Source organism: Cynara cardunculus (genome assembly GCF_001531365.2).
Source record: "Cynara cardunculus var. scolymus isolate 2C chromosome LG 3, CcrdV1, whole genome shotgun sequence".
NCBI lineage: Eukaryota > Viridiplantae > Streptophyta > Magnoliopsida > Asterales > Asteraceae > Cynara > Cynara cardunculus.
Window position 1 is genome coordinate 3,962,367 of NC_037530.1, and position 15,384 is coordinate 3,977,750.

General features: G+C 33.5%; 1 protein-coding gene across 1 annotated transcript; it reads left to right on the top strand.

Moving 5' to 3' along the window:
- Positions 1 to 2,392: 2,392 nt before the first annotated feature.
- On the top strand, positions 2,393 to 7,316 carry LOC112508637 (low affinity sulfate transporter 3-like). Its single transcript, XM_025113310.1, has 12 exons — positions 2,393 to 2,758; positions 2,842 to 2,890; positions 2,976 to 3,183; positions 3,268 to 3,442; positions 3,522 to 3,587; positions 3,673 to 3,903; positions 3,984 to 4,110; positions 4,185 to 4,471; positions 5,996 to 6,189; positions 6,292 to 6,371; positions 6,649 to 6,725; positions 6,815 to 7,316. Exons 1-12 carry the CDS (start codon positions 2,393 to 2,395, stop codon positions 6,965 to 6,967), a joined length of 2,013 nt encoding a protein of 670 aa, XP_024969078.1. The 3' UTR covers positions 6,968 to 7,316.
- Positions 7,317 to 15,384: the final 8,068 nt, after the last annotated feature.

The window sequence follows — 15,384 nt, forward strand, 5'->3', positions numbered from 1 at the left end:
TATAGATAAGTCCAATTGGGCGTTGCCATATCTCTTTCGTTTGTTAAAGAATGGGAATAATTGAAGGAGTAGGTGAAGCGGATGCATGATAATTGACCAAATACTGTTTTCAACTTATCATACTTCTCTTATACATGATGTAAAGAAGTTGAAGAAATACAGGAATAGATGGATAACTTACGTATCGTAGTATGTATGGTTTAATCATGCCTAATTAACAATAAGACAATATATTAATGGGAGATATATAAAAAACCGAGTCAATTATTAGACATGTTGAATGTTATTAAGAGTCCTTCATTTGCTAGACAAGCACTATCAAGCATGCATATATATAAGAACTTTCCATGTCTTTATAAAGGTTCTTCTAGAAAGTGATTTAAAAGGATTTCGCACGTATATCTTAATTTAACAATGAAGAAGTGTATGATTGAACATAAGGATACGTTAGTGCATATAGGAGAGAGGACTTTAATCGGTTTTAGGATGTTAAAGAAATTCCTTTTTTAATTTTATACTTGGCCTTTGATGCAAGTCAAAAGACCTTGAATAAGAATACTCCCAAATTTCATAGCTTTTTTCCATAAAAACGAAATTCTTTTAACTGAGTTAAACCTATAATTTATAATATTTCTACTTCTTGTAAATATATCCTACATATATACATATACACATACTCTAATATCACGTAAACACATGTCCACTCATGTCAATATTCGAGTCAGTCAAAACTCCACGATAAGTGATGACTATTTTGCAGTATCCATGACCATGTTCTTTGTCTTAGAGACAAAGATGTTCCACCATTTTCATACAACCAAATTCCACCGTCCAATTCATTACATACTGCCAAAACCATCCATTAATCATTAATTGTAGGTGTTGGCAAATGCAACTTGTATGGATGGGATGGGACGAATTACGAGCTAGCTTTCAGTATTACCATCGATAAACCAAAAATCAACTAAAGTTGTTGCAGTGTCAAATGTTGCATTTCAAACAATGGCTCCCGTATTTAATTACGTCTATATATAGATTACATTACATAATGTTGAACATTAACGTGAAATCTCACCTAATTAATAAAACCATATTCAATAGTATCGGTCTATATTTTGAAAGCAACATACCAAAAACTATATTTAAATTATCAAGACACACACACACACACACACACACACATATAGATGGATTATTATACAACCTATTACATTTGTACAACCAATACAACTTAATCTCAACCGTCCATTTAATTTGATGAATATGTAAATTATAGAAGTTTTAATTATTTTATAATATAAAGTATTAATCATAATTAATAAACCGTATTCATAATCCATAAATATTTAAATCATAATAAATGAACTCTCATCATTTACATAAATATTTCAATTTATTGGGTTGTATTTGAAACAATCTCTCTCTATATATATTAGTAACTTTTCTAATTATGTGAACAATAATTAAGATTATAAAAATTCAAAAGATTCTTTTTTGGTCAAGAAAAATAGTTTCAAACTCATTAGAATATGGCTTGATTGATCCCAATATATTTCAGAACGAAACGTTTGTGAAGAGACCTTCAAATTTTATTAGAACTTAGAACCTTAAAACATCATGGTCTTTTACATATATAGACAAACCAAGGACCAATTACAACAGACCTAATCCGTGAGTTGAACTCTACAGCCCAATCTTATCCAATAAGCAATATAATATGCAAAGATATGGTGGGAAGGGACCGTCGATTAAAGCTCTGTAGCACCTCAAAGTTGGATTCAGTTGGCAGTATGGCGTTCCATGGGTAAATGAAACTTACATTATTTGCATTCCCATGAAATGTTGCACAAGCATAACCCCAAAAGCTGGAGAGACCACTGAGGGGCCGTTTACCAAACGCTTACTCGGGTAAGTGAACACAAAGCCACATTACTTTACCGGATGAACATGGTAAGAACCAAAAATATTACCCGGTAAGAGCGAGACAAGGACCAAGAGTCTTACCTGGTAAGTGAGGGTGACGACTCTTACCACATTAAGCGCTTACCGGGTAAATTGTTGCATACGATACCGTTTTGGTGGACTAGAATCTTACCCGGTAAGTAAATGATAGTATTACATTTTGCTGGTAAGCGCTTACCGGATAAGTGTTTGATAAACGGCCCCTAAGACAGTAGTGGGTTTGTCTTCATTAATTAGGATATATAATTATAAGGAGATGTATATATATATCTCAATCAGAATAAGCCTAGCAATCTTTCTATCTAATTAAGACAAGCAAAACCAAATGTCTGTTTCTGGTTGTGGTCCTTCTTTCACCTGCCAAAGGGCCAGCTAGGAATCATCTAAGCTCCATATATACTGAGTTCACCCAAAACACTTCAAACAAAACATGACTTCACCGACTCCGGTTGCACATCATGTCCTCAGCATTGAAAGGCACGATGCTCAGCAACAGAAGAGTCCGGAACTGGAGTTCCATGTCAGTAACCAGAGGGCCAATTGGGTTCTTAATTCACCAGATCCTCCAGGATTTTGCCAACATATTTTTGGTTTGATAAAAAAGAACGTCTTCCCTCACAGAAACAGCACACCTTCTTCATCATCATCTCAGAAGAAGCAACCTCCTTCTGCACGCCTCATCGCGGTTTTGAGTAACATATTTCCTGTACTTAGTTGGGGTAGAAACTACAAAGCATCAAAGTTCAAGAATGACTTGATTGCTGGCTTGACTCTTGCTAGCCTCAGCATTCCTCAGGCACAAATTTCTCACCTAAAATACACTCTGAAACACACTAAAAGTCCTTGTCGTAAATCGTTTTCTCTCTTAACTTCTTGCAGAGTATTGGGTATGCTGCTTTAGCTAATCTAGATCCTCAATATGGCCTATGTAAGATAACAATTTTTTGTTCTCTTTCTCTTGCATTAGTTGTAATTATATATGCTTATTGTGATTTTTTCTGATGTGTTCATAGATGGTAGTGTTGTCCCTCCTTTGATATATTCTGTAATGGGGACTTCACAAGAATTAGCTATCGGTCCAGTAGCTGTGGTGTCATTGCTGATATCTTCGATGATCTCAAAATTAGTTGATCCGATGGCTGATCCAGTATCCTACAGAAAACTCGTTTTCACGGTCACCTTCTTTGCGGGCAGCTTCCAAGCACTTTTTGGATTGCTTAGGTAATAATCCATGTCAAAGATATATGCACTTTCTAAAAAAATACAACTTTCCGTTGTTTCTGATCATCAATCTGTTGGCTGCAGGTTAGGTTTTCTTATTGATTTTCTATCGCATGCTGCCATTGTAGGGTTTATGGCTGGTGCAGCCATTGTCATAGGCCTTCAACAACTCAAGAGTTTACTTGGGATTAGTCATTTTACTACTAAAACTGATATTGTCTCCGTCTTGGGCGCTGTTGCGAAATCACTCCACACCTCAGTACGCTTTCACAATGTTAATTTCCGTCATTTTTTATTTAAACTCACCAATAACATGGATCTTTTTCGTGTTTTGGCAGTGGTATCCTTTGAACTTTGTTCTTGGATGTTCCTTCCTTATTTTCATCCTCATTACCAGATTTATCGTAAGTAGATGATCTGTTTTACACCATCTTAAGGTTCATTGAATTGCTTTCTCATCTATGAATTATTAACTTGCTCAAATTCCAGGGCAAAAGGAACAAGAAATTATTCTGGTTGCCGGCCATTTCTCCAGTTATATCGGTCATTTTATCCACCTTGATAGTATACCTAACAAGAGCAGATGACCACGGGGTTAAAATCATTAAACATTTCAAAGGAGGATTAAATCCAAGTTCAGTCAATCAATTGGAGTTCAATGGTCCACACCTCGGCCAAGCAGCCAAAATCGGATTTATTTGTGCCATTATTGCTCTAACGGTGATTGCCCACTTTATAATTCAGACTCCATTCCAATAATTTTACATATGGATTTCCTAATACTTGATGTAATGTTACAGGAAGCTGTTGCTGTTGGTCGATCTTTTGCTTCAATCAAAGGGTATAACCTAGATGGGAACAAAGAAATGTTAGCTATGGGCTTCATGAACATCGCTGGATCTATGTCTTCTTGCTACGTTGCCACTGGTAGCGATATATATATAATCTAAGTAGACGTATGTGATTTGTCTATCAGGAATGACCGTTTTCTTGTTTCGCAGGCTCATTTTCGAGGACTGCTGTAAATTTCAGTGCAGGCTGTCAATCTACAGTATCAAATATAGTAATGGCTATAACTGTGTTCATATCATTACAACTATTAACAAAGCTATTATATTACACTCCTCTTGCCATACTTGCCTCGATCATCTTGTCTGCACTTCCTGGATTAATCGACTACAACGAAGCTTACCATATTTGGAAAGTTGACAAATTGGACTTTCTTGCATGCGCTGGGGCTTTCTTTGGTGTATTATTTGCATCAGTGGAAATTGGTCTTTTAGTTGCTGTAAGATTCCTTGAATCTCTTTCAATATTCTTCATTTTTCAGTTAATTCTTACATTTAGTTGGTTGATAATGAGTTCTAAAGATAACCCAAAACTCTATTTTTGTATGAATATATATTACACATCATTAATTTATTAAATAAAGTAATTAATAATATGTCATCACATAATTGGTGGGACATCGAGTTTGTAAACATTATGACCTTTAAATATCCGTGGACAAGGTAGCGGCAAAAGTTTAATTATTAGTTCGGTTGTTTTCAAATCATGGAAAAGAGTATTACTTTTAGTCGAATACTTAAGATTTTTTAAGCTTTTAATTTCCCATCAATTGTAAACGTGTATAATAATCAAGAAGATGACTGGATGGCCTTCGATAGACTTAGAAGCATGTGAGACAAGACTTGTTACAATTGAAACTTCATAATAAAACACTTTGAAGGTAACATTCAGAGTGTTTTTTTTGTGAATGTTCGACTTTTTTATTTTCATAATATTTTATTATAAAATTTTAAATATAAAAATGTTATCTCACGTGTCTCACAAAAACTAACTGGTCTCACGTGACCCAACGCGCCTTCGATATATATAATTTTATCTTGAGGTGTATCAATGTTTATTTTAGAAGAACTTTCAAGTTAAAGTAATCTTTTTGATTAAAAAGTAATAAACTTGTCTCATAAAAACTGTAATATTTTCTTTGATGCCTCATTATAGTTTGGTTTTGGAAATTTTCATGCTGAAATAACTTGTAGCAATTCTATGATTCCCCCTTTTTAATAAATTGTTACATAATTTGCATCTATGATTCCTCCTTATTAATTACAAGTTATATTTGACTATATATTAACAAATTAAAAAAGAAATTGTAAAATATTTGTCTAACCAAATGTTGCAATCTTTTTGTAATTTTAAATGATAACTAAAATAACAAATATTATCTTATGAACAACAATATTTTTTCTTTCTTTTTTCAAATAAAAAAAATATCAAGTGGGTATGGTTATTGAGATTTGATTCTAGATCTTTAAATTAATTAAATTCATTATTGGATTCTAGAATTCCATATTTATTTGCAATTGTGTCAAGATTAGGGTTTCTTAATTGACTTTCATACCATTTATTATGTGCAATTGCCTATAAAAGCTATACATGATTGAAGAATCTTTTGAATATTAATGTATAACATGTAACTACCAATTATTAGTATGATCTGTGGATAATTAAGTAGATAACTTGTTTATGCATCAATATTTCACTTTATTAATTTTTATACAAAAATAAGTTCGTTTTTTTGGATGCATATGGAACTTGTGACGCCCTAAAAATTGAGTCAACACAAAACACCGGCTTCCGAAAATGTGTAATATTCGATTTCACACGTAATGTAAGTAAATTATCTCTTGAACATTTTAAGTAGTGTAAGAGCAAAAACAATATTTGTTATTCAATTTAAATAACCGAAATGTAAGTTACCTGCTTTGAAACTGGTTAAATGGTTCTAGTCATTTCTAATGATATGTAGGTCTCTATTTCATTTGGAAGATTAATCCTTAATTCCATTAAACCCGGAATCGAAGAAATGGGAAGGCTTCCAGGAACAGACATCTTCTGTGACAGGGCACAATATCCTAGAGTTCTTGATGTTTCAGGTGTTCGCATAATTCGCCTTAACTCTGGCTCATTTTGTTTTGCTAATGCAAATTCGATCAAGGAAAGGTATTGACCGTTCATGTTCTATCTATATATTCATCAATAATTAAGAACTCAAGTTTCTATTTCATCTTAATCCACGTTTGGTTTAAATGGTTCTCATCATAGGATAACCAGATGTGTGACCAAAGAGGATGAAAAGGAAGAGACAAAGAAAACGATTAATGGAATCATCCTAGACATGTCTAGTAAGTATTTACTTAAGCATATTATGAGCCAATGACTTCGGTAAAAGTACTTATTTTACTTGCAACGATGTATATATGAAAGAACATTGTACCTAAAAATAGTGAAAACTTTGGTCCTATATCAAATACTTTTATTAAACTATATGTCAAAGTCGAGCAATATATTTTTTAGAGCTTGGGAGTTGAAAAGAGGCGGAACACTCTAGAAAGTTTGTAATATCCACTGATTTGGGTGTTTTTAGAAATTGGATTTTGACTTCACTTTCTCGTGTGTCAGGTGTCATGAGCATCGACTCTTCAGGAATTATTGCGTTAGAAGAAATTCACACGAAATTGGTTTCAAGAAACATACATGTAATACTTCCAAGACGTCAATTTTTGCACTTTAAAAGTTTTTATGTTAATTACTAGCTCATTACGTGTTATACGTTGTTTCTTTGCAGTTAGCTATTGCCAATCCAAGATGGAAAGTGATTCACAAGCTAAAAGTAGGTGGGTTCGTCAAAAAAGCTGGAAGTGCTTGTATATTTCTCACAGTTAATGAAGCTGTTGATGCTTGTCTAAATCCCAGTTCTATCGGTCTAGGCAATTGTTGAAAATGGTTAACAACAGTTGTCCTGAAGGCTACTACAACCCAATCCCATTTCTTTTTATAGTACATCAATGGGTGAGGGAGGTGTAAATGTCATTAAGAACATATTATGATGAATTAGGTGTGTTGTCTTCTTCTTCTTTTAATAAGTTGCCATTATGTGTCAAGATTATAGCCATGTTATATTATGTATTGGAACTCCATTCACTTCTAGTCAAGTTATTTTGACTAGTTTAATCTCTACGTAAACGGTTTTAGGACTTTTAGGTTGATTGAAGGAGATCGAGATGATCTTTGATTAGGTCTTCTATCGGAATGTATCTATGTGTATTGGTTATAAGGATGTTAAGGATATAACAACTCTGAATTGAAAGGGGGATGTTTTAGTGTTTTCTTTCTTTGGTCAAATTCAATTATGCTAATTATATATTGTTGAATCAATTTTTTGGTTGTCTTTATCCATAGAGAGGGTCGGGATTCTCGATTCTAGTCATTTCCTTTTAAGTGTTTTCAGTCTTTATTTTGATTAGAATTATAAAAACCCTATTATCTTTGTAGATAACTCATAATCCGAGATTAGATCTCTTGGATCCCTTCCCTTGTGAGTAGACTTCTTATGTGAACTACTTATTAGCGTCAACTAATCGAGTCGTTTCAGAAATAGAAAAATCTTCTACCATGGAAAATGCTCTAAATCTAAGACAACTATTTGTGGTTGCTTCTAAGTAGTTCAGGTTTCTTTAGTTGTAACAACACAATGTAACCAGTAAAATTGAAAAAGAATTAAAAACAATGCAAGTACTTAATGTATGCTCTATAAGTAGGAAACTGAGAGGTTGATCATGTACTGTACAAGTTGAATTCCTGGTCAGCTATATCTCATGAGTAGCTTAAGCTAGTGCTTACAGTAATTGAAGTCAACTACTGTGCTATTTTTACAAGGGGTAGACTGGAAACACTTGGATGTTGAAATGTAGCTCTCTAAATGATCAAGACTATACAATATGTCCACCTTAAGAGATGTCTATTCTCTCAATTGTTAGTGTACTTTCGGTATATGGTCCTCTGTAGCATGATATCGACATATACATTATCAAAAGATAAACTCAAAACATGTGTAGTCAACGTCGATATAAGAAAGCATTAATATTTCAACGACGACTCCGCCTAGAATGAAAGCAATAGAATGAACGACAAACACTCTCAAAGTTGAACACTGTTGGAACAAATCTGAACACACAACAAAAATACCAAATGAGGCCGAACTCCGACTAGCATTTCTTCATCTTCGCCATGTTCGTTTTAACCATCAGAAGTGCCCTTTTAATTTGCTTGTTTAGATTGACTTATCCAAAATAGGATATAATATTCCTTTTTGGGTTTTAAAATCTATTCAGGTCTGCCACAATTTGTGATGGAGAAGCAAGTTCAGAGTGCCAATTCCAAGAGGCGAAGTGATGCCATGTGTAGGATGGATGCCACCATATAGTCTTATAACTAGAACAATCCGAATGTGATATAAATGGATATCTAGGTCTCAAGATTAAAGTTAAGTACGTCTACACTCCACTGCGTAACAAACACATGCAATTCCATAACAAAATTAATTCATTCTAATTCAGTCGTTAAGCTTGTATTTTGCAACACACATATATATAGTTGTTTCCGTGGGACCATAAGAACAAGATTGTAGTAAAGACCACATCAGAAAATCCAACATATCGGTCGAACGATTCGCCTGAAGCACTTGCATTTTGGAAAATGAAAGCAATGCTACATGAAGCCTAGATGCCTAGTCATAATCAAGCATATATATAGCAGGGTATTGGTGAGATTGACAACTGGTGCAGGTTGAAAATGCCAGGAATCTCTCTTCATTGTAATGTTATTTACAATATATATATTACATCTTTTAAGAAAACCTAAGTAAGAACAAACCAATCACTATATGTGTTGTTGCATCACTATATGAAGAAAGGTTTTTTCTTTACTCTTAACATCAAGCCACTTTTCGTAAAGATGGACCATAGAATTCCATTGAGTTCATGCAATTTAACACAGATTCTGAGATCTTTTGATAGGTTAACTGAGTTTGCATCCAGTATGGTTCAAAAAATAACGATTAGAAAACAAAGGCAGAGTTCTGAAGTTTAACTTCAGATGCAGAACCTTAGTTTCTGAAGACAAGTGTCTTCACTTTAGAAGAGATGTCGTTAGAAAGGAAAATAACTTTTGATGGAAATCCTAATTCACTTTAGAAGGCAATCTTTAAGTTGATCGAAAGGCTAGCTAGTCAACTTCTAAACTAACTTGTGCAACCGTTTCTTCATCTTATCTTGTGAGATGCTTGCCTCCAATTTTGGTTCGGGCGAGTTTCTAGCGACGTTAATCATATGCACCCGCATTTGTCTCTGTAGAGCGACCACAAGGCAGTGTAATATGCGGGTCTCATGTGGGTTTACCCGCATCAAAGTGTTTTTCTTTATGGTGCGTATGGGATTTTAGGCTCCAGCTCTTTTCTCCTTAGTGTATATACAAAAGACAAAATGCAAATGATATTTTAAGCCCCTTTTGAATGCTTTTTCTCTAAAACTAATTACTCTCCAAGTTTTACTCAAGAATATCAAGAACCCTATTGATTTCTCCATTGTAAACTCAAGTGTATCATCATCAAAATGATCGTGTATTAGTTATTGGCGTCCTCCACCCGTGGTTCATAGACGGACCCATAGAACGTTAAAATTTTTACGTTTATGAAGGTGCAACCATATCTTTTTATAAAGTGCCACCATATGATATTCAAAAGTTCAAGAAGGTAACCGTACCTTGTAATCAACCAAAAAAGACTATTGGAATCAACCAAAAAACCGAAGAAAAAAACTCTTGAAATCAGCAAAAAAGACCAGGAAAAAATCCCTCGAAATCGATAAAAAAAACTTAAAAATTCCTCAAAATCAAGTAAAAAAACTTTAAAAATCTCTCGAGACAGTGGAATTAGGCTAAAAAAATATCCGACGATATAGAACGTCAATCAAACATGAAGACACGTCGATAAAAACCGTGCTTTTTGTAATTTTTTTCTATACTATATGGTATCACTATATAAGAAATTACTTGGTCCGTCTCTACCGTAAATTTTTTTCCCTCTCTGGGTTTCCAAGTAAAATTCCAGTGTCTCTCCTACTTATGCTTTATTTTGCATATTATTGGGTTTACTATTGTTTACATTACTTAGTGATTGATTATCTTGCTTGTCAACCATTACTCCGTCTAGAACTCGATATATAACTTTAGTTCATTTGTTCTTGAGTTATTTGTGTTTTATGGGAAACCAATCATTGAACTTATGCTATTTGAGTCTCGTATTCTTACAACATATCTTGTAATAATTATTTTGATAATTGTTCTTATCTTTAAATAATTTGCTAAGTGTCTAAATTAATAGGCCAATAACTACTTGTATAAGTGGTTTTTGATATCATTATATTACATGGAAAACACAATACTACATGTGTCTTTTTTCTCTCACCTTTTACCAAACACTACCAAACGTGTCTTTTTTTACCTAACACTAAGAAATAGGGGAACTTTTCCGGCGGAAGTCAGTAGAAGTTGACTTTTTTGATGTCCCACGAAAATCCGTCGGTGTATTTTTGGCAGATTCTGTCAGCCGCAAATTGCGCCGGAAATACTCATTATTCTAGTAGTGTAAAATCTAGAATGTGAATATGGATTATCCCCAAGTAATTTCATGTTAATTATACGTAAGGACCGATAGAAATACAAAATATTACTAGCATACAGTGATTCTTCACGATCCATATTTTAGATCCAAGTTTTTCACTTATACCCATTCTCTAAACCCATATTCTAATTAATAGTTGGAAAATCTTTACCATCTTATGGCTTCCGTATACATCCACCACCCCAAATATTATAAAGAAAGACCACATTAACAATACAAAATGATTTTAAACTCCAAGAATGTGATGCTAGAGGAAAAAATGAGTTTTGAGTTTGCATCTTGTATATGGTGGTCATATAATTAAACCACTTTTTCTAAAGCATAGAAACTTTGATTAATTTAGAAATAGGGATATAATGTTTCAAATTTGAATGGATTACATTTTAAGAATCAATTTTACAAATTTTATAGGACTTCTTGAAAAGTAAAAGAAATGTGTCGATTATCAAGTGCGTCAAGTGATAGACATAGACATTTAGTAAACTACATATTTGGTCCCTATGGTTCATTGTTTGTAACACTTTTGATCTCTACAGCTTTGAAATTATAATTTCAGGCTTTCAGCATTTGTCGTATGCAAAAAGGACCGAATTTGGTCCTTGCTTTTAATGGTTGTTAAATAATCTCATTAGATGAACGACATTTCCGTATAGAGAGAGAGAGAGAGTAAACTACAAATTTGGTCCCTAAACCTTTTCCCAAAGTTGAAAATCCAGTCATCTTCTCCGATGAACCTTCGGCCATCTCTCAAAATCCAAATCCAAACCTTAAAACCAAAATCTAAATCCAAACCTCCCATGACTTTGACGCCTCCGATGAACTTCCAACCAATGCTTCCGGTGAACCATCCAACGAACACACATACTCTCTCTCTCTCTAGAACACCCCATCCCAATCACGTATGCAATTCCATTGGTTAAACCTCTCAACCACGACCCTCTCTCTCTCTCTCTCTAGAACACCCCATCCCAATCACGTATGCAATTCCATTGGTTAAACCTCTCAACCACGACCCTCTCTCTCTCTCTCTCTAGAACACCCCATCCCAATCTACCGCCTCCCATTCTCCATCTAGACTCCATCAACGAAACCACCCTCCTCTCCCGTTTAACCAACAAATCCCTCCCTTTTCCCTCTCCCATTTTGCCGTTGACACCTCTATAGCAGATGCATATGCAAAAACCATGGGATTTAGTTCTCGATTATGTCAAATATGCAGATCGATTGGTGAGGGATTCAAACCCAAATCTTATCACGGGGGAGATGGGGCAACACCTGGTTTGTGATGAAATAAACAGATTTGGTGAAGTCCTTAGGAGGAGGGAGATGATAATAGTGGTAAGAACTTAGAAGGGTGTTCATAAAGATCTCAAGAGGAGAAAGAAGACTTCAATGGGATGTTTATCGTTGAAAAATATATATTCTGTTGTTGAAGGTGCATATCTGAGGTGGGGGTAGGGGTTGGCCGGTGATTCGGTAGTCCTGAAAGACCCACCATCACCATTGATTATATGTATGATATTATACTAGTTGGTTATCCGCGCAATGCAAAGGGATACAAAGATCTATCAAGATACGTTTAATTTTTAAATATCAAATTTTTGTAAGATATCTTAGAAACACCGGGTGGTTCACATGTTATATCAAGGGTTTTTCGTAAAGCAACATAATGTATTTAAATCCAAAAATGAAAATTTAATCAAATTTATCATGCAAGACATGCATGTCAATGTTATATTACAAATTTGTAAGTTTACTCTAGGCATCCAATGATTCAAAGACAATTAATATGGGACGAGGTGCTCACTATTATCTACATTTACAATTAGTGATATACATTTCCTCAATTTATTGGAAGTTGTACAATTGCTACGTTAAATATATTGTGTATATAGTAGTTTACGTCTCAATTCACCATCTAGTCATACATTATCATATCTCGTAATAACCTACTCTACTCTACATCATGAACAAACTATTCTGAAACTCAAATTGCCATTGATATACGACTCCTTTCATACTTTGATATGCCACCCCTATCATAGTGGTTTGATGCTTGCTTCATGTCGCCAACTTCAGATAATAGCTCCTGTGCAATTTAAGCTTTTTCGGCACACAATGTGTCTCTAAAATTTTGATTTCCTAGGGCAGTGTTAGGTGCAGATTTCCTAAGTGATATGCACTAGAATATGAAAATAAATATAAGATAGATATCCTAGTTCCCAACATAATGAAAGTTAAAACTTTTGCTCATAATTAATGTAGACAACGCTATCAACATTTCATCTATAAATACTAATTCCATGTCTTTTGAAATGCTGGTGGTTTCATCAAGAGTTTGTTCTATCAAGGCAATTTTTTAGAGCCTTGCTTCAAAAGAATAAGATGGTAACAGGGATAAAAAAAACGTGAGGCTAGATTAAATCCTCTTTTTAATTTATTAAGGAAAAAATATTAGAATCCAACTCAACTGTGTAACATCTGATGTAATACAATTCCGTTTAGAAGTATATATAAAATTTCTTAAATGGCCCATTACCCAGTTAATATTTATCAAGTAAGAGATTTTCACCGATAATTCATTTTGATGGCCAAGAATATGATCCAAAAGGTCTCACTAAATAAACAATAGATGCACATGTATTAAACTGTTCCAACAACCCAAAAAAGTTTGAAACAAAAACCATATCCTTTTAACAATTTTGTATATCTAAGCATCCAACTATGAAAAAATGAAAGCCCATTTAATAATACTAGATAGGGTACTCGTGCAATACAGCGAGATACATCTTCATTTTAATGTTCTGTTTTATTTTAATGCACATGTATTAAATCTTCATTTTGTTTTGTTTTAAGATATTGGAACTAATTCTTATGCTTGAATTGGAGAAAATAGGATTGATATTTGGAGAAGCCAAGGACAGCTTTCTCAAATAAAAAAGATGATCATAGTTGAGAGTTTGAAATTGATAGAATCTTTACCTGAGAGGGTGCGATGGATAATCAAATCTGGAGAAGATGGAGATGGAAGCAAAGAATTGAAGAATGAACAACCCTAACCGTATAGTTACATGATACATTGAAGATTGAATCATCGTCTAGGGAATCCTAACCGGATGAGAGGAGGGATGGAATCAAATCATGAGAAGAAAGCAAAAATAGAAGAGAACCATAGTATCAGGGAGCTTGAATGGCCATCTTGGGAAGATGAATTTATGAATCGCCAGAGATAATGTGAGCCATAAGGGAGGTGGCGGTTCTTAGGCAGATATATATTTTTGTTTTGAACTTCAAGCTTAGCATTAACAGCTTGTACATCAAGCTTATAATATTGTAATTAAGATTTTTAAGACCTTATGTGTAAATAAGTAGTACCTTATGTATTTAAAGTTGTTTTTAAGACTTTTATTAAATCTGCTTTATAAGATAGTATACATATATATTCTATTATATTATTTATTAATTTATTTTATTTTATATATTAGAGTAAGTTACATTTTTGGTTCCTATAATGTACATGTTTATTTAATTTTTGTAATGGAAAAATTATAAAGAAAAGAGTATGACTTCATTATAATATGAATAGACAAATAAATAAATAAATAAAAATGGTAAATCCGCTACTAAGGATAACATAAATTCATTCAATTTTAGTTATCTATTATCACTAACATATCAAATCTATAAAATCAATACTTAAGCAAAACGATCAAATTGTTCAAACAGTTTTTAAGAAAATCTTGTAAAGCATATTTAATACTATTTTTTGCATAAATATAGAGGCCTAGTTGTTATTTCGTATTATTAGCATAGGTATATAATGTTTCTCTTTCCTTTCCCGTATATGTAATTTTTCCAATTCTATATTCAATACACAGATACGATCCAAACTTCTCGGCATTCATCTTCTTCAACATTCAATTGATTCTTGCTTCAACTATTCATCCTCACAAATACAATGTTCAATCATTAGTAATTTATAAATTTGAAGAGAAACAAAATGTTCTCAAGTGAACCAATCTATTTTGATTCATTTTAAAAAATATGTGATTTAACTCGTTACTCTGTTAATCCAATTCATTCTTTTTGCCACCAATAAAAAAATATATGGAAATAAATGTTTTTTTAAATAAAAATTGAATCATTGTGATTGTTGTACTGTATAATGCCTTTGTTTTAATTAAAAATGAATGGAAATTAATAGAAAAAAAAAACATAAATACTGAATCAAGCATGAAAGCAAACAAGCATCAACATTTGCAGACAACAACAATGGTTGGCCGTCGTTGTTGCTATGCACAACAGAAGGCAGTAGGCAGCAGTTTCATTAAGCAACTACAATGACAACGAGGTGGTAGTGGAGGTAATGGAGCAGCAACAACAACATCATGTAGTGAAAAGATCTGTGTAATTTTTTCCTTTTAAGGGAGAGCAAACATTTGAAAGAAAATAGAAAGTGTAATGGCAAAAATGAATGATTTAATGTGGAGATCCTATGCTTGACGAATCAATGTTATCATTAAAACATTGACTTAACCATTGAGTCCCAAACGAACTTCGTAATATGGTTTAGCGAATTAATGTTCATCTACTCCATTAAATCCATTAAGTCATATATGCAATATAGCTTGTAAAAGATATCTCAGGAAGCGAAAATGGACCTAAGGAAGATGGGG

Bases quoted from the DNA above. Each gene is read 5' to 3' on its own strand.
- LOC112508637 (XM_025113310.1), top strand. From the start codon at position 2,393: ATGACTTCACCGACTCCGGTTGCACATCATGTCCTCAGCATTGAAAGG. The intron at 6,190-6,291 runs GTATTGACCGTT...TTCTCATCATAG, and splicing joins GCAAATTCGATCAAGGAAAG to GATAACCAGATGTGTGACCA. The intron at 6,726-6,814 runs GTAATACTTCCA...GTTTCTTTGCAG, and splicing joins TGGTTTCAAGAAACATACAT to TTAGCTATTGCCAATCCAAG.